This window comes from Bubalus kerabau, chromosome 10, assembly GCF_029407905.1.
Source record: "Bubalus kerabau isolate K-KA32 ecotype Philippines breed swamp buffalo chromosome 10, PCC_UOA_SB_1v2, whole genome shotgun sequence".
Lineage (NCBI taxonomy): Eukaryota > Metazoa > Chordata > Mammalia > Artiodactyla > Bovidae > Bubalus > Bubalus kerabau.
In genome coordinates, this window is record NC_073633.1 from 89207576 (window position 1) to 89232959 (window position 25384).

At 49.3% G+C, this 25384-nt stretch overlaps 1 protein-coding gene across 5 annotated transcripts in view; it reads right to left on the bottom strand.

The window, feature by feature from the left end:
• Positions 1 to 25384, bottom strand: part of DPF3 (double PHD fingers 3) — a 291918-nt gene that overhangs the window by 78220 nt on the left and 188314 nt on the right. For all 5 annotated transcript variants that reach the window (XR_008699677.1, XR_008699675.1, XR_008699676.1 and 2 more), the window contains exon 7: positions 14216 to 14353. Coding sequence is in view for 2 of the 5 variants with exons in the window: in XM_055538553.1 (XP_055394528.1) it covers positions 14216 to 14353 (138 nt within the window). In the remaining 3 variants the exon portion in view is untranslated. The remainder of the gene's footprint in view (positions 1 to 14215; positions 14354 to 25384) is intronic.

The following is a 25384-nucleotide window of genomic DNA, read 5'->3' on the forward strand; positions in this document are numbered from 1 at the left end:
CAGATCCCAGGAATAAAAATGTTGGGATTCCATTCAGGCTGGTTCTTCTTGGCCACCTAATAGCAACTCCGGCCCCACCCCGGGACTCCAGAGGGAAGACGAACGATGCCCTCCTCCATGAATGTGGAAGACGGGGCAGCTGGGGAGCCCAGGGGAAAACAGACACCCGGATCCACTCAGCACGTGACCGCCAGGCCTCCTGCTCCATCTTGCCACCTGGCATTGAACACAGTGCAAGTGCGTGACAGGGACTTGGGAGAGGTGCTGCTAAGGCAGAATGACTCCAGGCCCCCAGATGAGTCCTTCTGGAGACGAGAAGGCCGAGGGCTGATTTAATAAGTCTTTGGGGTTATGGATAGGCCTAAGTCGCCAGACTCCATATTGTCCAGGACAACGGGAGACAGAGGCTGAAGCGGCAGCACGCTGCTGTCAGAAAGCTGGACACGAGCGCGGCTCAACAGGTGAAGGCCTGGGTGGGGGAGCAGGCTTCTCGGGAGAGGCCTCTGCACCTGGGAAGATGTCCGTGGCCGAGGTTTGTTTGAATGTGTGCCCATCTAGAGGCAAGAGAATATACGAGATGTCATCGTAAGGCCCCCTTTAGGCCTATTATCTGAGGATTATAATAGGGGGAAAGAAGAGACAGAAAAGCGAAGTTTTCCAAACCCCGAGGAACTCAGCCTTTCATCCCTGCTTCACGTTTGTGTACGCGTCTCTCTCCACGTAAGCCGTGAGCTCCCTGAGGGCAGGAGCGGTGTCTTTAATCTCTGAATCCCCAGCACCTGACACAGTGATTGACACAGAGCTGACAATAAATACTTAATGAAAGGATGGGCAGATCTTCACAGAGGCTTTTGGGAGGGGAAGAAAACCAACTGCCGGGAAAAGGGAAGTCAAAGATCAGGAACTCAGGGGATGCAAAGTGTCTCCTGAGCACTGACTGACCGTCCTAAGGCACTTCCAGCATCAGTCCTGGCTGTAACGGGGGACGTAAAGACTGGGGGTGGGGGCATCAGACAGAATAAAGCAGTGGTGGAGAAGTCGACAGGTCTGCCCTCCTGCAGGAAGCCTCCCCCTTAGGCATTTCTTGGAAAGCCAAGATGGAAGGAGTTAAGAACTCCCAGTCTCAGTTGGCCCCCAGGGCCCCTTAAACCCCATGTTTGCTGTCTTGCCAGGCGCCCTGAAGTAGCCAGTGAGAATATTAGGCCCTGACTTACTATGTGCTCTGGTGGCTGTAGAATCTTCCTGAAAATGTTAAGTGTATGCCAGTCATCCCAGCCTTCTTTATATCTGTCTTCTTCCCTCTGTCTTTATAAAACACAAGATTCAAACCGTTAGACACAGACCTTGCAAATATTTACTCCAAGACACTGTGCTGTAGAATCAGAAAGCACATGTCTGTTCACACTGATGTCTCCCTCTTAATGGATGTGTTTGGTTAGAGTTGCCATTTGCCAGGAGTTTGGACCCCACATCCCCAGTTCTGGGACTGGACGGTCACGTGACCCGACAGTAATGTCCTTTGTGCTCCAGCCTTAGGCCAGCAACCGGGGGTCTGTCACTGAGGCTTCGGAAGAGTGAGAAAAAGATGAAGCAAAGCGGATTACTTTTCTTGGTGCTGATTAAGGAAAAGCACAAGGAGATGTTTTCATTTTCCAGCGGCAGGTCATGTGGGTCAGTTCATGCCCTGGCGTAGCAACTTGTTATTGCCACCAAATGAGTCAGCTGAGGGGAAGAACGTTTCACTTGAGAGGAACAACGTCAGAAAGGCTGTGAATGAAGTGGCGTCGTTCCCCTGAGAGAATGGCAGGCCATCCCGGTGCTGTCGAGCAGGAGAAGCCTGGTCCGCTTCACTCGTCAGGATATTATTATCGTGATGGCAGAACTTGGCAAGCCCTCTTCCTCTCTGCCTTGCCTCTCTCCACCCCTCCTCGCCACCACCTCCATGGGACTCAGGCCTGTCAACCCCATTGGTCTGCCAAGGACCAGCATTTTCTGTGTCTTTCAGACTGAAAAACAGTACTCAGGAAAAAGAAAAGGATGAGCCCCAAGCATCAGACCTGAGGAGGAGGAGAGAGTCAAGGACCATGGAGCTGATGGGCAGGCCAGCCCTGGGGTAAGGGCCCAGACAAGGACCACACCCAGAAAGCAAGCCAGGAAGCGGGTGCTGGGAGCCACACAGACATTGCCTTCGGTAGGACAGAGTCCTAGGAAAAGGATCAAAACCAAGTTCCCCCTAGATTTAACAGTGCCACATTATTCCTGGTTATGTGACTCAGTACCTCCAAAAGAAAAAAGAATTAAAGGCAAACACTGATTGCTTAGCGGTTTTTGAAAGCTCTACCTCTCTAAGGCAGTGGTTCACACAGGGACTTCTTAAAAATGCTAATTCTAGGCCTCCACCCCAGACCTACCTAATCCAAAATTCTGGGATGGGATCCAGCAGTGTGTGTGTTTAAGGAACAGGTGTTCCTGACGCGCTCAGGCTGGAGGACCACAGCTCTAACGAGACATGTCACAGACATATCCCACTGTGTCATACACATCTGTCAGTGCTGTACTATATACTAATTCACTTATTTCACCATTACATAACCCTGTGGTGGGGATGCATTAGGGCTTCCCTGGTGCCTCAGTGGTAAAGAATCTGCCTGCAATGCAGGAGATGAAGGAGACTCAGGTTCAATCCCTGGATTGGGAAGATTCCCTGGAGGAGGGCCTGGCAACCCACTCCAGTATTCTTGCCTGGAGAATCCCATGGACAGAGGAACCTGGCGTGCTACAGTCCACGGGGTTGCAGAGTCGGCTAGGACTGAAGCAATTGAGCACAAATAGATGCATAAATGTTCTCATTTCAGACAGGTGATAAGGCAAAAGGAAGCTTGTCTAAGGTCAAGCTACATGGGCCTTGAGCCCAGGCAGTGGGGCTCTTAGCTGGCCCACCTGATACTACCTTGCCACAGGCACACACAACCACATACCCGAGGGAAGTCAAGTCAGAGTGGCTGGCAGTCCCTGGAGGCTAGGGCTTCTCAAATTTGAACACGGTGCAAGCAAACCACTTAGGGATCGCATTAAAATTCAGATTAGGATTAATAGGCTCAGGAAGGGCCTGAGAACCCACGTTTCTTATAAGCTCCCCCTCAGGGTAGCCAAGTATCCAGGTGTGCCTGCCACTGAAGTGTTTTCAGGGCACAGAACTTTCAGTCTAAAACTGGGAATGTCCTCGGCCAACCTGGACAAGCTGGTCACCTGAGTCCCAGGCGATGCTGAAACTGCTGACCACACTTTGAGAAGCAAAAATGTGGGCCCTCAAGGTGAAGAGTTTGGATTGTATTCAAGTATGATGAAAGTTTTGAGAGCATGGCATGGCATAATCTACCTTATACTTTTAAAAGACCACTTTGGCTACTCCATGGAGAAGAGACTATGAGAGATAAGAATAAAGACAGAGAGACCAATAAAGAAGTTGCAATGATCCAAGCAGGAGCTGAAGCTGGTGGTGTTGGAGATGGAGAAAGGGAGCCAATATGGGTAGTAAGCCAATATGGGTGGTGAAGGAAAACAGCGCCAAGGATGAGTCCTAGGGTTTTCACTTCAGGTACAGCATTACCTTTTTAAAGAACAAGGCCAGAAAGAGATAAAAAGAACTTGGAAAGACTGAGCCATAGAATGAGAGAGAAAGACGCAGGAAAATGGTTGAACAGAGAGATGTGTGATTTTTTTTTTCCATAGCAAAACTCATTTACAAGTCTCAAGCAGAATTTGTAAAGGAGGTTCCACATAATGTCATAAATAGCTGAAATTTGTTCTGAAGATTAAATATGCCTGCTATGGTCTAGTCAAGGCTATGGTTTTTCCTGTGGTCATGTATGGATGTGAGAGTTGGACTGTGAAGAAGGCTGAGCGCCGAAGAATTGATGCTTTTGAACTGTGGTGTTGGAGAAGACTCTTGAGAGTCCCTTGGACTGCAAGGAGATCCAACCAGTCCATTCTGAAGGAGATCAGCCCTGGGATTTCTTTGGAAGGAATGATGCTAAAGCTGAAACTCCAGTACTTTGGCCACCTCATGCGAAGAGTTGACTCATTGGAAAAGACTCTGATGCTGGGAGGGATTGGGGGCAAGAGGAGAAGGGGACGACAGAGGATGAGATGGCTGGATGGCATCACTGACTCGATGTACATGAGTCTCGGTGAACTCGGGAGTTGGTGATGGACAGGGAGGCCTGGCGTGCTGCGATTCATGGGGTCACAAAGAGTCGGACACGACTGAGCGACTGATCTGATCTGATGGTCTGAATTGTTTCTCCCCTAAAATGCACATATTAAAGTCTTCACCCTTAGTGTGATGGCATCGAGAGATGAGGCCCTCGTGGTGGGGATGAGTGTCCTTATAAGAAGAGACACCAGAGAGTTTGCTTCTCTCTACCTACTTGTGGGGCTTTCCAGGTGGTGCCAGTGGTAAAGAATCCACCTGCCAAAGGCAGGAGATATAAGAGACACAGGTTCGATCCCTGGGTCAGGAAGATCCCCTGGAGGAGGGCATGGCAACCCACTCCAGTATTCTTGCCTGGAGAATCCCATGGACAGAGGAGCCTGGTGGGCTGCAGTCCACCAGAGTCACAAAGAGTCAGACACGACTGAAGGGACTTAGCTCACCTGGCCCTGCAGCAACATGTACCAAGAAAAGGCCATGTGAGGATATAGCAAAGAGATAGCCATCTCCAACCCAAGGAGAGAGTCCCCCACAAGACACTGACCATCTAAGAGACACTTTTAGAACTGTGAGAAATAAATTCCTATTGTTTAAGCTACCAGTCTATAGTATTTTGTTATATAGCCCAGGCTGACTTTGATATTGCCCATTAATACATTCATTTCTTTTGAAAAGTCACTATGCAATGTGATGCACTTGATAATTGACCTATAGGGGAACATTAAGGGTCATCAGTAAGACCACAACAAACATCCCAGGTTGAGACTGGGATTCATCACTTGAGGTTCCAGTGTCCTGACATAACTGAATGGTGTCCAAATTAAGCACATTCACATGTCAGCTTCTCATCTTGCTGTGTGACCTGGAGCAAGTTCCTAAACCTTTCTGAGCCTCCGTTTCCTCATCCGTAAAAATCAGAGGGAAGCATGTGCCTCATGGACTTGCAGACATCACATGAGATGATGCGTATAAAGTGCCTGGCACCATTAGGTATTCCACCATGTCTTTCTCACTCTCTTTTCCTCTGTAAAACAATTTTATTTCTGAAAAGGCAGGAAAAATAGATCACAGTAATAAATAAGTAAGCTTTCCCAAGAAGTGACACATGACTGAAGAATTCACATTCATGCTCCATGTCCAAGGGCACATCCCTCAGTCTCTGGGTGCCTTGGTGTCCTCTAGGAGACATGGCACCTACCTTATAAGGTTACTGTGAGGAATGAATGAGATAAACCTGGCACGCCTAGCACAGTGTCTGACACATTCAAGGAATGTCAGCAAGTATTATCGTCCTTGTCACTGATCAAGACCATGGGACTCTTCAATCCTGAACATTCTAGGTAATTAGGCCAAAAATGTGAGGGAAATAAGAGGCTCACAGAAAGACAAGTGGTGGGTAGATGCCCGATCCTGGGGAAACAGGACGGGAAATTCAGGGCCAGACACCGGCTAGATTCCACCCCACAGCTTCCTCCTACCCGGTGTCTCATATCCGTCTCATTTCCTGGGGCCAACACTACGTGTTCTCTTTTAGGAGCCCCAGTTACACGTGGCCCCATGAGGGCGTATGCCCAGTAAGTGCTCAATAAACACTCACGTTTAGCTTATGTGTATATATCTAAGAGTTAGCAAAGGTTGTGCCAGGACTGAGTCAGGCTCTGATAGTTTCGCCTGAGGCCAGTGAGACCCCCATAGACAGTCAGCTTCTCAGCATCGCATAGCCACAGACAGGCCATGACTCAGATCGTCCATCTGTGGTCTGCACATGCTCTGCTGGCCCAAAGTGCATGGAGGCGGGATGTAGGCACTCTCGTCAAGAGGGCCAGGTGCCAGACACCCGCATCGCCTAGAGACTCATAACAACCCCACAGGGGCAGCAAGATGGTTCTCTCTGTTTCATGGATGAGGCAACAAAGGAGCAGAGAAGTGTAACTGACCCACATCCACACACAGAAGATGGCAAGGTGGCCAGGTCATGATTCGCACACAGGCCGGGCCAACTCCAGTGCCATTTTCTCAGCCACAGGGTCCAGAGTGTGGATGATCCACCGGTTTGGAGAGCTGACTCCAAGTATACCTTCGAGGTCAGAGCAACCCCTCAGATTCTTCTTTGCTTTGGAATCTATAAACTGTTCAGTGAAATAATAATTCACCTAAGGAATACCCGTGTTCCAAATTTGCTCTTTAGGGAGTGGGCAGCTCACTTTTTCAGACAGAGCCCTGGATCAAAGCCTGAACTTCCTGTGTCAAAGTTGGGTAAGTGGTGGGGTGGGTTGTGTGGGTTATAAAGCTTCTCAGGCACCTTTCAGAGTGATCCAAAATTCTTAAGCTCATGCAAAACATAACTTTCACTCTCTCTCTTGAAGCTGTATCTGCTGCCCCTGGGCCATATGCTAGAGGACAGAGATGTCAGAAGACTAACATCTGTTCCATCTTCCCCATCAGTGTGGCAATGACATCATATGCTTCTTTTAGATAATTTGCACATTATCAGACTAATTTTCAGATTATCTAATCAGCCAACATTACCCTTAATCAACTCAGCTCTCCTCTTTCAGTTCTGCAGAGTACAGCGTGCCCTCCACAGGCACACTGGGGTGGGGACTTTTCTTCTCTTGACAGATATTGAGAGCCTAGCTATATGCCAGGCCACCGCTATTAAACAGAAGACTGAGCCCTCTTGGGACTGAGGGCAACCCGACTTCCATGCCAGGAACCTGAGACATAGGCTTGGAATGAATTTTATAGATCCATATATTAAAACACATTTCCTTCATAGAAGCTCCAAGTATGTTGTAGAGAGCATTCTACAATCATTTATGCTATTAAATAAGAAAGAGATGCCATACCACCATTAATAATGTGTGTTTATGTGTGTGCACATGCGTGCATACTGTCATGTCCAACTCTTTGCAACCCCATGGACTGTAGCCTGCCAGCCTCCTCTGTCCATGAAATTTTCTAGGCAAGACTGCTGGAGTGGGTTGCCATTTCCTTCTCCAGGAGATCTTTGCAACCCAGGGATTGAACCCCCATCTCTTGTGTCTCCTACATTGGCAGGCAGGTTCTTTACCAGCTGAGCCACCAGGGAAGCCCAACAGTTAATAATATGCCACATATATTTCTCTATAAATCATTTATTCTTACTTCTAGTGATGACTCTCCTTTTCCTTTGTTGTTTAGTCACTAAGTTATGTCCAGCTCTTTACGACCCTAGACTGCAGCAGGCCAGGCTCCTCTGTCCTCCACTGTCTCCTGGAGTTTGCTCAAATTCATGTCCACTGAGTCGGTGATGCTATCTAACCACCTCATCCTCTGCCACCCCCTTCTCCTTTTGCCTTCAATCCTCCCCAGCATCTGAATCTTTTCCAATGAGTCAGCTCTTCACATCAGGTGGCCTACTTCAGCATCAGTCCTTCCAATGAATATTCGGGGTTGATTTCCTTTAGAATTGGCTGGTTTGATCTCCTTGCAGTCCAAAGGACTCTCAAGAGTTTTCCCCAGCACCACATTTCAAAAGCATCAATTCTTCAGCCCATAGCATTCTTTATGGTCCAACTCTCACATCCGTACATGACTACTGGAAAAACCAGAGATTTGACTATACAGACCTTTGCTGGCAAAGTGATGTCTCTGCTTTTTAATACGATGTCTAGGTTTGTTATAGCTTTCCTTCCAAGAAGCAAGCATCTTTTAATTTCATGGCTGCAGTCACCATGCACAGTGATTTTGGAGCCCAAGAAAATAAAGTCTCCTTTTCCTATAGGATGACAACTACCCAGCCTGGCAGAGAAGATACTTAAAGCTGTGGCCCTTGCCCATGTTTCCACCATTTCTCCAATGCCACTGTCAAACCCAACTACTACTAATTGTCTGAACGCAACATGCTACTTCACACCTCTGCCCCTGTGCACACAGTTCCCTGTGCTTGGGAAGCTCTCTCCCACCCAGTCAATTTCTCCTTGTTCTTCAAGGGCTAACTTGAAGGCCACCTCCTCAGGGAAGCCTTTGCAAATCCCCTCATGTTTTTTCAATGTTCTCATGTTCTGAAGCTTTCATTGCCCTGCAGGACTTTTTAAAACCCAGATTGCTGGGGCTTCACTGGTAGCTCAGTGGTGAAGAATCTGCTTGCCAATGCAGGAGACATGGGTTCGATCCCTGATCCGGGAAGAGCTCACGTGCTGTGGAGCAACTAAGGCCGCATGTGCCACAACTGTTGAACCAGTGCTCCAGAGCCCGGGAGCTACAACTACTGAGCCCACACACACCCTAGAGGCTGTGGTCTGCAGCAAGAGAAGCCACCAGCAATGAGAAGCCTGCGGCCCCCAACTAGCAAGTAGCCCCTGCTCGTCGCAACTAGAGAAAGCCCACGTGCACCAACAAAGACCTAGCACAGCCAAAAAACAAATTAAATAAATAAATAAAATTATTAAAACACACACACACAGATTGCTGACCAGCACCCTCAGAGTCTGTTTCTGAAGGTCTGGTGGAGCCAGAAAACTGCATTCCCAGCAAGTTCCCGGGTGATGCTGAAGCCACACTTAGAGCACTGCTGCCCTTGGAGTAGAAAGCGTGCCATGCTCTTGAGCCCTTGGCTTCCTTCATCAGACTCTGTACAAACCCTATTACACATTCCTACTCACGACTGTGTGCTCTCCAAGGTCGGGGACCAAGACAGTATTTGATACATGATCGTTAAACCAACAGATGGATGGATGGATGGATAGATGGATGGACGGACTGATTAATATACTAGACTGAATTTATTCATATTTTCATACAGGTCCATGACCTCAGAAATGCCCATACTCACACCACCTGCAAAGAAAGATACCTTGAAAACATCGTCTATAATAGATTACCACTGTGCAAAGAAGATAAAAAGAAATTCAAGAAGAGCTTTGACATTGTGAGCCTGTGTCAAAGGAGTTTTGAATTGTAACCCAGTGCTGTTTACCAATGGAGAAGGCGATGGCACCCACTCCAGTACTCTTGCCTGGAAAATCCCAGGGACGGGGGAGCCTGGTGGGCTGCAGTCCATTGGCTCGCTAAGAGTCAGACACGACTGAGCGACTTCACTTTCCCTTTTCACTTTCATGCATTGGAGAAGGAAATGGCAACCCACTCCAGTGTTCTTGCCTGGAGAATCCCAGGGACAGCGGAGCCTGGTGGGCTGCCATCTATGGGGTCACACAGAGTCGGACACGACTGAAGCGACTTAGCAGCAGCAGCAGCTGTTTACCAAGGTGGCATTGACGGAGTCACAACAGGACGCCCCTGAGTGGCAGCTGTCAGAGCCCAAACCTGCCCAAATCTTCCCTCCATCTATTCACATAAATACAGTCTGTGCATGTGTGTGTGTGTGTGTGTGTGTCTGTCTGTCTGTCTGTATGCATATAGGCACACGTGTGCACATGTGGTGATTGGCATTTGTAGAAAGTAGATGAAAGGGTCTAATGGTGGTCTAGTGGCTAAGATGTCTTGCTCCCAAGGCAGGAGGCATAAGTTCGATTCCTGGTCAGGGAACTAGATCCCACATCAACTAAAGATCATGCCACAGTGAAGATCAAAGATCCTATGTGCCAAAACTAAGACCCAGAGCAGCCAGATAAATAAATAAAATATTTCTTAAAAAAGAAGAAGAAAGTAGATGAAGGTGGGCAGAGAAATATTAATAGAAGAAGTAGGAAGAATCCAGCCTCCTACAGGGAGGAGAAGGGTGGCAGCTCAGGCAGGGAGGACCCCATCAGAAAAGTCCTGTCTGTCAAGGAGGGGTGTCTGAGCTCCACACAGCCCTGCACTGCCTGGAGTTGAGGCAGAGAGGGAAGGGCACATAGCAAAGGGGACAGATGTGCGGGGAGGCAAGCAGCATATATCCAGGAGAAAATGCGGGCCCAGGAGAGGAACAAAGGCAGCAGAGCTGGGAGGCAGCGGAGGCTGGAGGAGCACAGTACAGGGCAGCAGGAGGCGGGGGGGCAGGGGCAGTCAGAGCCGGTTCCGGCACTCCACTCTGCCCTTTCAGCAGCGGCAGGAGCAGGGACGAGCAATGGGCTTTGCTGGAGATGCAGCTGGGGGGATGCACAAGGGACAGCAGGAGGACCAAAGTCAAAAGGTCTCTGCAGCTGCAGGTGGTGCAAAGGCAGATGCCCGTGACATCTCCAGCGTCTGTAAGGGCGGCTTTTCCCACAGGCCTGTGCTCACAAGCAGCTGGGGTCCCCCTGCAGCTCTGCTCAAAGGGGAAAAAGTCAGCATTCCCACCTCGCTGGCATCCAGAACCTTTCCTGGCGGGGAACTGGAGATGAACCTCCCGGATGGAGCGCTCCTGCCTCCCTCCCCCACTCCAAAAGCCTTGCCAAGGGAGGATCACAGGCTGAGACCTCAGAATGCTGCCGAAGCTTGTCACCTTCGATTCCCCGCACAGCCCCTGTAGCATTTAGGGGCAGGATGGGTGTCCCACCCCCAAACAGCGGGGGCAGCTAATGACTGGGTATTGATGATGCTGGCAATTAGAGCGCATGGGAACATGGTGAGGGGGCCGCTCACCAGGGATGTGTGGGAGGGAGCAGGGCACACACTCGGAGTGGCAAACAGTCGGTGTTTGTGTGCAGGGGGCCCAGGAAGAGAGCTGCTGTCTCTTGGATTCATCCAGAGAAATTGGGGAAGAGGGGAGGGAGGGCTCTGTGGACACTGAGGGTATCTCTGTTGCAGCCCATCTCCCCCATCCCTGCTAGTAAAATTAGAGTTAATCACAGACTTCTCAGAGGCCTTGGGAGGAGATGTTGTCAAAATGGTGCTTGTGAGGGTTCTAGAACCTTCCTCATATGAGAAGGCCCTGGATGAGCCCAGCAACAGCTGTTGTTTTTCTATGTAGTTTAAACCCCTCCAGTGGTTGCATGATCCTTTATGAAGAACCCAATTTCTCATGACCAGGATGAGAGGAGGGGGATGGAGCAGGGCTGGAACAAGAGTGCTTGCTGGCAAACCCCCTGAGAGAGGGGAACACATGGCTGGATACTCAGGGATTCGTCTCTATCCAGGAGAAAAGATGCAGCTTCCTCCCTAAGCAAGGCTGCCCAGCCTCACGATGAGGACATAAGGACAATGACCCACAAGACTGCGTGAGGAGATCTCGGTGGACAGAGAATAACAGGGGCCAGTGCCCACCTTGGAAGTCAACAGACAGCTGGGAGGGGCCCGCAGGAACGGCTAAGAAGGAGTCCACTTGGGGCCCATGGTATACCTGGAGGTCACAAGGAGCCCTCCTCTGTGGCTGCCATCACCATGCACACACACAAAAAGATCCAGACCAAAGAGAGGCACGCCTAACCCTGTGGCGTGGGGAACAAAACGGCCTGTCATTTGAGAAGAGATTTAAAGGAGATACCCAGGTGGCTCAGTTGGTAAAGAATCTGCCTGCAATGCAGGAGACCTGGGTTCTATCCCTGGATCAGGGAGATCCCCTAGAGAAGGAAATGGCAACCCACTCCCGTATTCTTGCCTGGCAAATCCCATGAACAGAGGAGCCTGGAGGGCTACAGGCCATGAGATCGCAAAGAGTCAGACACGACTTAGCAACTAAACCATCACTACCATAAAGGAGATAAAGTGTCAGTCACTCAGTTGTGTCCAACTCTTTGTGACCCCATGGACTGTAGCCCACCAGGCTCCTCTGTCCTTGGAATTCTCCAGGCAAGAATACTGGAGTGGGTTGCCATTTCTTTCTGCAGGGGATCTTCCCAACCCAGGGATTGAACCCAGGTCTCCCACATTGCAGGCAAACTCTTTACCAACTGAGCCACCAGGGAAGCCCTTAAAGGGGAGATAAGCCAGCACCAGTTGCTGTTGTTTAGTCACTAAGTCATGTCCAGCTCTTTGTGACCCCATGGACTGTAGCCGCCAGGCTCCTCTGCCCATGAGATTTTCCAGGCAAGAATACTGGAGTGGGTTGTCATTTCCTTCTCCAGGGGATCTTCCCGACCCAGGGATTAAACTCCTGTCTCCTGCTTTGGCCGGTGGATTCTTTACCACTGAGCCACCAAGGAAGCCCACAAGCCAGCATTGGGGGGAGTGGGAAATAACACCAGGCTGATAAATAGTTTAGAGAGAGCAACCTTTGCTAATCAACGCCTTCCAGATAGCAACCTAAATCAAAGGAAAGCACTCATGGCCTCCTCGAGGCAGGAAACAATAGCTATGCCTTGGCCACTTAGATCAGAGACAGGAGGAGAGGAGAGATGGCAGAATGCAAAACCCAGCTGATTGTACAGGTCAATGTATATTCCTTTCTGGAAGATAAGGGTGATGAGACCAAGGGAACCTCTCCCCAGGGAGCAGGCAGAGACCTCAGCGTTGTGACTCCTCAGAAGCTGACATGCGGAGGAGGGCACCTCCTGCCTGCTTTCAGGTTCTGTCCAGATAACAACAGTTGGTGAGAAAATAAACGGTCGGGCTTGCACCAGAAGAGAGGTTCACGAAGGGCTTGAATTCTTAAAGAGACTGAGAATTAAAGAAGGTGCTATGGTCTGAATCATGTCCCCCCCAAACTCATATGTTGAACCCTAACCCCCAGGATATGACTATATTTGGATCTAGGACCTTTAAAGAGATGATGAAAAAGCACAAGTTAGAATGAGACTTGTTAGGATGGGCCCTAATCCAAGCTAACTGGTATCCTTATAAAAAGAGGAAATCTGGACACACACATAACCTCAGAAGTATATGTGCACAACGGGATGACCATACGAGAGGCAGCAGGAGGGCGGCCACCTGCAAACCAAGGAGAGGGGCCTCCAAGGAGACCCACCCTGATGACACCTTGATGTGGGGCTTCCAGCTCCAGAACTATGAGAAAACAAATCACTGGTAAGCCAGTCAGCCTTTGGTACTTTGTTGGGGCAATCAGAGGAACTAAGACAGAAGGCAATGCTACAAAGGGAAAGTGGGTTGGGGGTTAAGGGAGAACCCAGACTAATCCAAAGAAAGGTTTTGGCCAGCATGTGTTCATTGTCTCAAACACTGGCTGAAGGCAGTCAATTCACATCAGTTGACTGAGTTGACTGACTGACATGCACAGGAGTCACACTCAAACTCCAGAATCTGAATATTTTTAAAGGTCTGATCCCTTGTATTACATTGACTTGTTCGCTATAGGAACCCCTACCACAAAATCTTCTGAACAAAATAAAAAACATATGGCATGTCCACAATTATTCCTCACCCCATCATCCTAGAATGACCCACATTTCGAAGCAAGCCCTAAAGATCCCATCATCCCATCCCATCCTGAGTTTGGGGTGGGTCCAGAAACCATAAAGAATGTCATAGAGGGAAGTCACGTGGTGAATGCTAAGCCCTTTGCGACTCTCTAATTCATAACCGGAAGCTGAAGAAGGAAAGAAAGACTAGAAATGGAAACACAAATTCCAGGATCACTTTGGCTCTCCAGAGCCCAGCATCCCCAGTGACAAGCACACCCAGGTCATGTTTGCTGATCAAGGGCTCAGGGACGAGCATGGAAACTCTAGGGTAGTATTTTTTTACCCAAATTGTGGCCTTACAAGGGCCAAGACGATGGATCAAGAATATCCTGTGTCTCTTATGGCCAAGGAGACATTTGGAAGGTCTGTCTGAACTGACACACCCCAGGGCTTTGCCCAACTCAGATTAGCAGCTGTGAATGGATCCTCTGGAGCTGGGGAAAAAGACTGCCAGGTCTGGCATTTGACGATAGCCAGGTAAAGAGGTTTCCCTTGGCCTTAACACTTACCTTCTGTCCTCTGGGAACAGAGCTGGGTGTGCCACCCCTGCTCAGCCCACTCTAAGCCTGGGGCTCTGCTGACCTGCAGGGGTATTTGGGAGGCTGAAATAGCCAACTCATCACAAATCATTGAGACCAATCCACAGGTGCCAGCAGACAATCCCACAGGTGAACAGAAAGGAAAGCTTGTAGCCCTGCCCATCCACCTTACCACTCACCCAACCCAGCACCTGGGAACTCACGTCTGTGGTTCTCGTTTCTGTGGTTGGGTGGGGACCGGGTCTCCTGGTCTTGGGCCTCATCCCCCTCCTCGCTGGCCAGATGAGTGTGAGCGTAGTGGTAGCTGAGTCCCGGCCGGTTCTTGTAGCGCTTGCCGCAGACTAGAGAAGAAAAGAAGAAAGGAAAACAAAAATGTCAGCAACGTCTGCAGCCACTGCCATCAATCTCCCAGGCAGTGGCTCATCCATCCACCCCAGAGCTAGTTTCCTTGAAAAAGTGTCTCCCACTCCCAACACCCCTCACCCACTGGACAGCGCTATAACAGCATGGACCCAGGTAAAGAAAAACCCCAGAAGTTGAACTGAGTAAGAGCACCATCATTTCCTAGCTGTGAGACCCTGGGAAAGTCACTTGCCCTCTCTGCCTCAGGTTTCTTCAGAGGAAAAATGAGAATCACAATAGTACTTCACTCTTGAGTTGTTATGATGAGTTAATCTCTGTGCAAAGCACTTTAGAACAGAGCTGGGCACATGGGAAGGGTGATCGTTATTATAACTTTGAAGTTAAAAGGTATTAGGAGTCTATTTTGGCTTCCCAAGTGGCGTTAGTGGTGAAGAACTGCCTGCCAATGCAAGAGATGTAGGAGGAGCAAGTTCAATCCCTGGGTCAGGAAGATCGACTGGAGAAGGGCATGGCAACCCACTTCGGTATTCTTGCCTGGAGAATCCCATGGACAGAGGATCCTAGCAGGCTATAGTCCATAGGGTCACATGACTGAAGCGACTTAGTACACACAGACTGGAGTCTATTTAATTTAATCCAATGTCCCGTATATGGATGAGGCAAGTGAGGCCCAGCAAGGTTAAGCGATGTGCCTGGGAACACACAGCCAGTTATGGATGAGCCAGCCACCAGAACCCAGGTCTCCTGGACTCCTGTGCAGTTCTCCTTCTGCCACCCTCTGGTTGACTCTGTATGAAGTACAAAAGCTTTATGTGGATCATATTTTTGATGTGATTTTTGTGCCAGAAAAACACATTCCATTTCCACCATGCAAACCATAAATCCAAGGCATCCTTGGTAAATGTGCTAGCCAGGAACTTGTGTCCTTGATGGCCCCAGGAGTCTCTGATACCCCAAATCTCTAAAAAATATGTCCCGGCAGGCCCTACCACTCAAGTGGACAGTCGGAGACAAGGGCAACAAGCAACACAAATATGGTTTCTTGGGGCCAAAAAGATGAAAGGGGCAGCTCCCTTGGTTGTCTGCTCAGCACATAAATGGCTAAGACTAGACCACTGTCACCCCCCTGCCTACCACAAAGCCCAACATCCCAGCCCCTGGAGGGATGGCACTTCTGGTGGCAGAAGTCTTGAGGGTCTTCACGTAAAAATCCTGTGCTGACTCTCTCATCTTGCCCCCACCTCTCCCCAGCAGAGCAAACCCCAGCCAATCTGCTGGACCAGCTGAAATTGGCAGCTTTAAGAGACTCTCCCTTCACATGCCTGGGTTATAGCTGTGAGAGTAAACACTTCACAAGGTGGAAAGAGCACAGACTTCATCATCAGACATGGGTTCAAATCCCACTTCCAGGGGCCAAAGTTGACCAGCTGCATGACCTCCACAGTATAGAGAAGAGCTGTGACTCAATGCTCTTACCAGCCTCCCTTATTATTTCTGGTGGGGTTTCCTTTCTTTCCTCATGGCTTAGACAGTAAAGAATCTGCCTGCAATGCAGGAGACCTGGGTTTGATCCCTGAGTCAGGAAGATCCCCTGGAGAAGGGAATGGCTACTGTCTCCAGTGTTCTTGCCTGGAGAGTTCCATGGACAGAAGAGCTTCACAGAGTACAGTCCACGGGATCTCAGAGTGGGACATAACCGAGTAACTTTTTTTTCCCTTTCTTACTAGATTCTCTTGGGTTTTTCAAGTATTATAACCTTCAGCAAAAATAGATAATGTCATCTCTTCTTTCTCATATTTATACAAACTATTTTATCTTCTTAGCTTAATTCATTTGTAAGAATCACCAAGACCATATTCTAAGACAGCAGAAGTAAGTTTTTCCTATTGTAGTGAAATTGCATTTAGTGATTCGCTATTTAGGATTCACTGTAAGTGACTAGGCTGTATTCTCTATCAAGTTTAAGTAGTTCGTCTTATTCCTGAGTTAGTTTTATTACAGGAGAATTTTCCCAGCTGGCCTTTCAGCGTCTACTAATATATGACGCTACTTTAGTTTGTTGATATGGTGAATTATGTTGATTTCCTAATGCTTCCGACTATTGAGCCATTCTTGCATTCCTAGAATGTACCCCCTTTGATTGGAGCGTATTATCTTTTTGATATGCTACTGCATTCTATTTTCTAATTTTACATCTACACTCAGACTTGAGATAGGTCTGTAATTTTTCACCTATCTTTTATCTTGCTTTTCAATCACATAGTTATGTTGACTTCCAAAAATGAATTGAGTTCTCTGTGAAATTGAATAAGACACATAATCCCTATGTGACTTTTTTAAAAATCTGAAAACGACAATAGTACTACCTACCTTGAAGGACTATAAGTAACATTTGTAAAGTATCTCGTTCAGTACCCATCACCTAATAGATGCTCAAGAAACAGTAGTGAGGGGTGAGGGGCTTCAGTGTGGTCTACCACACGAGGCCGCAGGAGGCACTGGACCCTCCTGAAAGACGGACTTTCACCTTTACCTCTACTACGGAATCTGGCAATTGTCTGGACTATCTCAACAAGGTGAGAGTCTGAAATTCAAGTGTTGATCAAGTTGTTGACCTAGTAACTATAAATTCAAGTCCTGCAATTGGCTTCCCTCTCTCTCTCTCCTCTTCACGGGCACACATAAATATTGCAAAAAAAAAATAATAACATGGCACTACACATCTCAATTCCATTTCACTCAGGAAATGGGCCCTAAGGAGACCTCTGAGGCACGCTGTGGGCCTGCCTGTGGCTTTTTCTATTTAACCTTTTAAATGATCTAAGAGCAATAAACAGCAAATTACGGGGTCACTGGACATAAATTCATTTTATTACCAAGCACATTACTGGTGAGGAGTAAATGTGTTTATTAAAATAAGGACAATAACTTCAGTACTGATACGGGGACACCTCAGCCGCCTCTGCAGCTCTCCCACCACACACGCCTCCGCATTTTATTTGAGTAGTTTTGTTGTGGTTACAGCTTGTTGTTGTTGTTTTAGTCACTAAGTTGTATCTGACTCTTTTGTGACCCATGGACTGTAGCCCACCAGGCCCCTCTATCCGGGGGATTTCCCAGGCAAGAATACTGCAGTGGGTTGCCGTTTCCTTCTCCAGGGGATCTTCCCAACCCAGGGATCAAACCTGGGTCTCCTGCATTGATAGGCGGATTATTATTTTTTTAGTGTATTTATTTATTTTAATTGGAGGCTAATTACTTTACACTATTATGGTGGTTTTTGCCTTACATCAATATGAATCAGCCACGGGTATACATGTGTCCCCCCATCGTGACCCCCCCGCCTCCCTCCCCACCCCATCCCTCTGGGTTTTCCCAGAGCACCAGGTTTGAGTGCCCAGGCAGGCGGATTCTCTACCACTGAGCCACCACACTGTCTTCCTTAATCACAGAATCCCAGGATCTTAAGAGTCATGTGGTCTAACTAGCTATCCAATTGTTTTATTCCCACGAACACTCTAGATGCCTTTCTGGAACAACTCCACTGATGGGGAACTCACTACCCACCCGAGCGGACATTTCTTCTTTGATTTCCTTAAATTATGGCCAGGACTGCACTGGAGGGCCTCGCCTAGGACCATTTCATATCAATTTCATCTTGATGGCAACGACTCTACCTCTCATGCTGCCAAACACATTTTACACCTTCAAAACATACCCACTGAATAGCTGATGAGTGAACCCAGCAACACTTTGTAGAAAACCAGGTGATGGGGGAGGACGTAGGTGTGCAGAACCGGCTCCATCTATCCACATTAATCTCACACTGCTAATGCTAATGCTAAGTCACTTCAGTCGTGTCCGACTCTATGCGACCCCATAGACGGCAGCTCACCAGGCTCCCCAGTCCCTGGGATTCTCCAGGCAAGAACACTGGAGTGGGTTGCCATTTCCTTCTCCAATGCAGGAAAGTGAAAAGTGAAAGTGAAGTCGCTCAGTCATGTCCAACTTTTAGCGACCCCATGGACTGCAGTCTACCAGGCTCCTCCGTCCATGGGATTTTCAAGGCAAGAGTACTGGAGTGGGGTGCATTGCCTTCTCCTAATCTCACACTAATAGTTCTTGAAACCTACAAAACCAAATCCAAGCAAAAAGCTTCCCTTATCTCCTTCCCCAACATCACAGAGAGTAACTGTCTTAGAGCAGATCCTTTTGCTAGAAGAGAGATTCTCAAAGAGTAATCCCCAGACCAGCACCTTCAGCAGCACCTGGGAAGCTGTTAGAGATGCAGATTCTTGGGTTCTGCCCCAGGCCTACCGGACCAGAAAGTCTGGGGTAGAGCCTGGCAATCTGTGTGTTAACAGGCCCTGTAGGTAACTTTGAATACACACTACAGTTTGAGAACCACTGTTAGAAGATTGAATATTTTGAGGCTTGACTCCCACCCTGTGTCTGCCTGCCCTTCTGGATGGATGGTGGTGGCAGGCAGGGGCAGTGGGAGGCAGCCCTGAGATCTGTGTTCCATTATTAGAAGTAACAGAACCAGACGGCACATGGAGGTCCTGGAAGCCAGACCCCTTAACCACGATCCCTACATGCAGAGCTTTCCAGGTGGAGCTTCATTTTTTACCACCTGCTTATACAATGTCATCCCTTTGTCACCAGGTCTTCAAGAAAACATTTATTAAACACCTAGTGTGTGCCCAGTCTTGAGGTACCAGAAGACAAAGATGAATGAGCCCCAGTCTCCTCCCTCCAGGAGTCCGCAGTCTAGCAGAGGGGATACACACATCAGCTAGCAAGGAGGGAGGTGGGACCCATGCACCACTGTGAGCCTGTGCATGGCAAAGAGGAGGACCCAGTGCCTGGGCTTGAGGCAGGGATTGGGGGATAGCTTCCCGGGGGAGGTGGATGAGCTATGGCATGTGAGATAGCAGGACATCACCAGGAAGACAGAGGAGGAGGGCCTGTGGGCACCAAAGCACATTCCACCAGCACCTCTGGGACCTGCAGGATGTTTAGTAAAGCCGGTGGGAAGCAGGCTTCGGGTTGGGTGTGAGGAGACTAAGGAGAGGAAGGTGGGCAGGACTTCATTCCAACAGTGGGAGGCCAGGGGAGGACTGTGTGTATCCGGAGGACCTACTTAATCAGATTTATATTTTAGAGATACCGCTTAAGACTCTAATGCAAAAGATGGATTTGGAGATGGCAGGAGGCTATTTTAGGGCTTCCCTGATGTCTAAGATGGTCAAGAATCTGCCTGCAATGCAGGAGACCCAGGTTCCATCCCTGGATGGGAAGATTTTGTGGAGAAGGGAATGGCAACCCATTCCAGTATTTGATGTAACTATAAAGACATACTGAAATCACCTAAATCTAATGTTAAATTGAGTCGGACACGACTGAGCAACAACAACAACAGAGGCTACTCTAATTTTTAATGTGTGAACAAAGAGGACTTCAGGATAGGAAGGAGGTTAAAGAGAGAGAATCTGGTAGAAGTGGGAGCAGGTGGGAGGAAGCAGCAAGGAGGAGCCTAAAAAGACTTCGGCCAACTTGGCTTCCTGGCCACGCACCATCCAGCACCCGTCCACCTCCCCAGCCTCACCTGGAGCCACATTCCGCCTCCTTCTTGGATTTCCTGCCCACTGACCTTTCATTTCTTAAACAGTTTTCTTTCCACCACAGAGCCTTTGCACAAGCCTCTTCCCAGAATGTCCCCCAGCCCCAGTTTGCCTGATTAACTTCAGTTAATGATCCTTCATGATCCTTCAGTTCTCCAGTATTTCCAATCACAATTAGGACCCTGGTGTGTTATCTTCCCAGGATGAGTCATGTATCAGTACTTGTCTCTCCCACTAGCAGCAAGCATGGCAGGCCCTGAGTGTCTGGACACTGATGCAGCCCCAGTGCTCAGCTCGGGGCCTACACTTGATGTCAGCTAAGGGAAGCAAATGAAGATCATGGCATCCAGTCCCATCACTTCATGGGAAATAGATGGGGAAACAGTGGAAACAGTGTCAGGCTTTATTTTTAGGGGCTCCCAAATCACTGCAGTTGGTGACTGCAGCCATGAAATTAAAAGACGCTTACTCCTTGGAAGGAAAGTTATGACCAACCTAGATAGCATATTCAAAAGCAGAGACATTACTTTGCCAACAAAGGTCCATCTAGTCAAGGCTATGGTTTTTCCAGTGGTCATGTATGGATGTGAGAGTTGGACTGTGAAGAAAGCTGAGTGCCCAAGAATTGATGCTTTTGAACTGTGGTGTTGGAGAAGACTCTTGAGAGCCCCTTGGACTGCAAGGAGATCCAACCAGTCCATTCTGAAGGAGAACAGCCCTGGGATTTCTTTGGAAGGAATGATGCTAAAGCTGAAACTCCAGTACTTTGGTCACCTCATGCGAAGAGTTGACTCATTGGAAAAGACTCTGATGCTGGGAGGGATTGGGGGCAGGAGGAGAAGGGGACGACAGAGGATGAGATGGCTGGATGGCATCACTGACTCGATGGACATGAGTCTCAGTGAACTCCGGGAGTTGGTGATGGACAGGAAGGCCTGGCGTGCTGCGATTCATGGGGTTGCAAAGAGTCGGACACAACTGAGCGACTGATCTGAACTGAACTGAAGGGAAGCAATAAAAACACCCAGGCTTCTGATTTGGGCAGTGGGGTAGAAGCATGTAGCAGGAAACTGAGATTTAAAGAAGGAAGGGAATGAGTTCAGTCTGGGGTGGAGATCTTGGATTAAGTTATTCCAAACCGCCACCCTCACCGTGGAAGAGCTACCATAGTTAAAGCAGGATTCCCCAGTCTGTGGCTGGCTTATATACCTGGAGTTTTAGGAAGGAGATGCGGATGTTGGAGCTGGCAGGGTGGCAGTGGAACTTACGGATCAAGAAAGAATGAGGAGAGGAAGAAAAAAGGTGTGGACACAGGACAGAACTCAGAAAACACCAGTATCTTAAGAGTCTGGTGGAGAAAGAGAAACCAACATAAAATTTTTGTTAAGAAAAAGTTATACCCACCAGACTTCCCTGGTGATCCAGTGGCTAAGACTCCATCTTTAAATGCAGGCAGAGGGGTTTGATTTCTGGGTGGGGAACTAAGATCCCACATGCCAAAACTAAGAGTTCACACGCCCAAACTAAAGATCCACATGCTGCAACAAAGACGGAAGAGCCCGCGTGCTGCAACTAAGACCAGGGACAGCCAAATAAATAAAAATAAATAAAGAAGAAGAAAGAAAGACTCACACAGGAGTGAGTAACCTAGGACAGAGGAGCAGGGTTTCCAGGTGACATTAGAGATGACACCACCAGTCTCGGTTCCTGCTAACAGCTACTGATTGTGTACCACGTGCCAGGCCTGATCTGGGGCTTCGAGGACATTTGCTCACAGCCACACACATCCTCATTTTCTAGAGGCAGAGCCTGGATAAGGTCAGATGCCCCAGAGGGCCAAGAAGGATGGGGCCTGAGAAGAGACCACCGGGCTCGGCAATTAGGAGGTCACCTAGTGAGCACGGAACCCACAGACTCCCAGAGGACAAGGTAAGGCTGCAGGGAGCTAGGATGCTTCTGGGAATGAAGAAGTGGTGATGGGGCTGACAGACCATTCCTTCCAGCATGGCTGCAGAAGAGGAAGGAGTCAGCTGGTGGATAGATGGGACTGTGGAGTCCACAGAGACCGATCAGGGTTTGTCCTTTAACAGAATAGATCCTGAGCAGGCTCGGAGGCTAAGGGGAAAGAGGCAGGAGGGAGAGGGGAGTTTGAAAGGCAGGGTTAGGAGAGACTGGAGTTCATGGAGCAAGATGTGCTGTGTGCACTTAGTCACTCAGTCATGTCTGACTCTTTGCAACCCCCTGGACTGTAGCCCGCCAGGCTCCTCTGTCCATGGGGATTCTCCAGGCCAGAATAGTGGAGTGGGTTGCCATTTCCTCCTCCAGGGGATCTTCCCAACCCAGGGATGGAACCCAGGTCTCCCGCATTGCAGGCAGATTCTTTACCATCTGAGCCACCAGGGAAGCCCATTGAACAAGATGCCTGACCCCAAAACAAAGCTGCTGACCCAAGTCCCAGTCCTTCAGATGACTTCATCCTAGGGCCAAGAGATTCCTAAGATTTATTTTGGCTGAAGTGCATTCTAGATCAGACTGCTGCATCAAGATGAAAAGAAATGCCTTGGAAATCCTGCTTTGACTGGTTTGGAAGAGAAGGAACATCCAGCACCGTTTCACTTTCTATATGGATTTCATCACATCTTCCTGCCACTCTGAACACTTGTGAAACAGTTTTGTAAACGGGAGACCAGTGCATTCAGATAGGGTCCCGGGGTCAGGAGGGCCCCACACTTAATTTAATGTTTTGCTGTCATTAAATGTAAATGTTTGCTGTCACCTTGAAATTTTTAATACTATGAAACAAAGGGCCCCTCATTTGCATTTTGTCCTGAGCCCTGCAAATTATGCATCTGGTGGACTTCCCCGGTGGTCCAGTGGTTAAGATGCCACCTTTCAATGCAGGGATCATGGGTTCAATCCTATATGCTGCATGATGTGACAGATAAAAAAAAAAAAGCATCTGGTCCTGGAAACCTATGGAAGCAGGGGGTGGAGATCTGGGACTAAGTCATTCCAAACAGCCACCCTGGCTGCCACAGTGAATGCAGGACCCAGCCAGCTCTAGTCAGGAGTAAAGTTCCCCTCTGAGGTAACTATTAATAGGAAACCTGGCCAGAGTGGTTAGTCACTCAACAGTGGGCATTTTAGTGCCAGGGACAGCTCTGGCCCTGCTTCTAGGGCAACCCTTCCTTCAGAGAGACAAGATCTGTCTTGGAATGTGTGTAAGCTGATCTGAACTGCCTGGGTTCAAATCCAAGCTCTGCTGCTGACTGACTGTGTGATCTTGGGCGAGTGGCTAAATCTCTCTGTGCCTTAGCATCCTCTCGGGAAAACAGGACGATCGCGGCAGCCCACCTACCGCACAGCTGGGAGGCTACGTGAGAGCAGTGCACGGCTCGCAGTAAGCCTCAGCCGCTGTCAGCCATCGTCCACACTGCGGATCCACAAAGGGAATAAACCCTAAAGGCGCAGTGGGGGGGGGGGGGGGGGGAGGAACTAGCAGTTTCTCCTCTGAAGTCTGGGGTGATGGAGTTGCAAGAAAATAGAATGTTGGGGAAGATACATTCTGAAAATAAAGTATTAGAACCATCTGCCATCCTTTTATCACGTCAGCAATCTCACTCTGGAATTATCTGTCGTGCAGAATCAGACGGAGCCCCAAGATGGCTGAAGCATTCAGAGAGGGCTTCGCCCCCTCCTCCGGCTCCCATCTCCCTCCCCAGGGCAGGCTCCTTGGCCAGGCGCCTCTGAAGCCAGCACCCCGGGACCAGTCAACCTTGCCTGTGCACAACCTAAGGTCCTTCTTTTCACCTTGGCAGCTCGCACCTGGATCATGTGTTCCCAGCACGGCGCACATGGAGAGGGCCGGTTGTGACAACGAGGAAGGTCCAGCTTGCCTCCCTCTCTCTCCTTCCCCTGGGGCAAATCCATCTGTCAAGCTGCAAAATGAGAGCTTGCCCACTTCCCTACCAGAGCTGGAGTCTCCAGGCAGGACCTCCTGTCTGGAGTTATGAATACCTTTAGGGCTGCCCCAGAATATTTACAGCACGATGCCACCACCACCTCCCCCCCAACAGCACTTCAACCCTACATCCCTCACTCCTTCTGAGGATGAGGGAGGATGGGGAGGCAGGGGAGGAGGGAGGAAGAGGAGGAGGAGGAGGAACAATCAAGGGCAGTGTGCGTGAACAAAGCCGGCTGCAGAGACAGCAGAATCCTTCCTGCCGGGGAGAAGCGGCCGCCTTCCCCACTGATAACTTAATGACTCTGGCACATTTTCATCAGCCCAACTTGGAGCACGCAGTGGGTATCTGAGCCAGTGGTTTCCAAGAGCCTGAAAGCAGCGACTGAAAGCAATTACGGGATGAGTGTCCAAGAGACAAAGCCTGGGCCTTGGGAGTCACCAGGCTGCATCTCTTTCCCAGCTCTGCCCCCTGGCACTTCCATACAGCCCTCAGGATGCCACTTCCCTTGCTCTGCAGCTCGACTTCCCTTTCTGTAAAAATTGACCCAGCGGGGCCTGTCACCTGCCAATGCCTCCAAGGCAGCCTGCTTACAGATTATCGGGCAGGCACACATTCTTACACGGAGCCTCACAATAGCTCAGGAGGTAGGGACTGTCACCCCATCTCACGGAGGAGGAAACTGAGTCTGGGGGCACTGAGACCACTCACTGAATGGCAGAGGTGGGATTTGAACTCAGGCCTGTTGAAGCACACGGACCCAAAGATGCACTACTCAGTCTCCATGCACCGCCCCTCCCAGTGCCCGGAGCTGACCTCTATGGCCTTGTGCCCTCTGCTTCCGGTGGACTTTGGTCATTGGGAAGGATGGAGGGTGAGGAGAGAGGCATTGGGGATCTTCTCCATGCCTGTCCCTGCTCAGGCAGCACCCCGGGAGCAGGGTGACCCTCCCCCCAGATCCAGTCTCCCCTGTGAGCCAATGTCCTCCCTGCTCCTTGGGATTCAGGATGGGGAGGGTTCCCCCTCCCTTGCTGGTACCTTTATCCTGCCCACACCTCCACAGTCACACCATCATCAAATTCTCTGCCATTCAGCCCTTCTAAGGTTGAACTCTATGGCCAGCTGGGGCCAGGACATAAAAAAACAGGGGCCATCTAGACAGGGGACTCATACCAGTAGGACCAGGCTGATCCAGCTGTTTGGGGACCCCCACACCGTCCTGACTTCCCTAGTGGTTCAGATGGTGAAGAATCTGCCTGCAATGCAGGAGACCTGGGTTTGATTCCTGGGTCGGGAAGGAATCATCCCCTGGAGAAGGGAATGGCAACCTATTCCAGTATTCTTGCCTGGAGAATTCCATGGACAGAGGAGCCTGGTGGGCTACAATCCATAGAGTCACAAAGAGTCAGACACAACTGAGCAA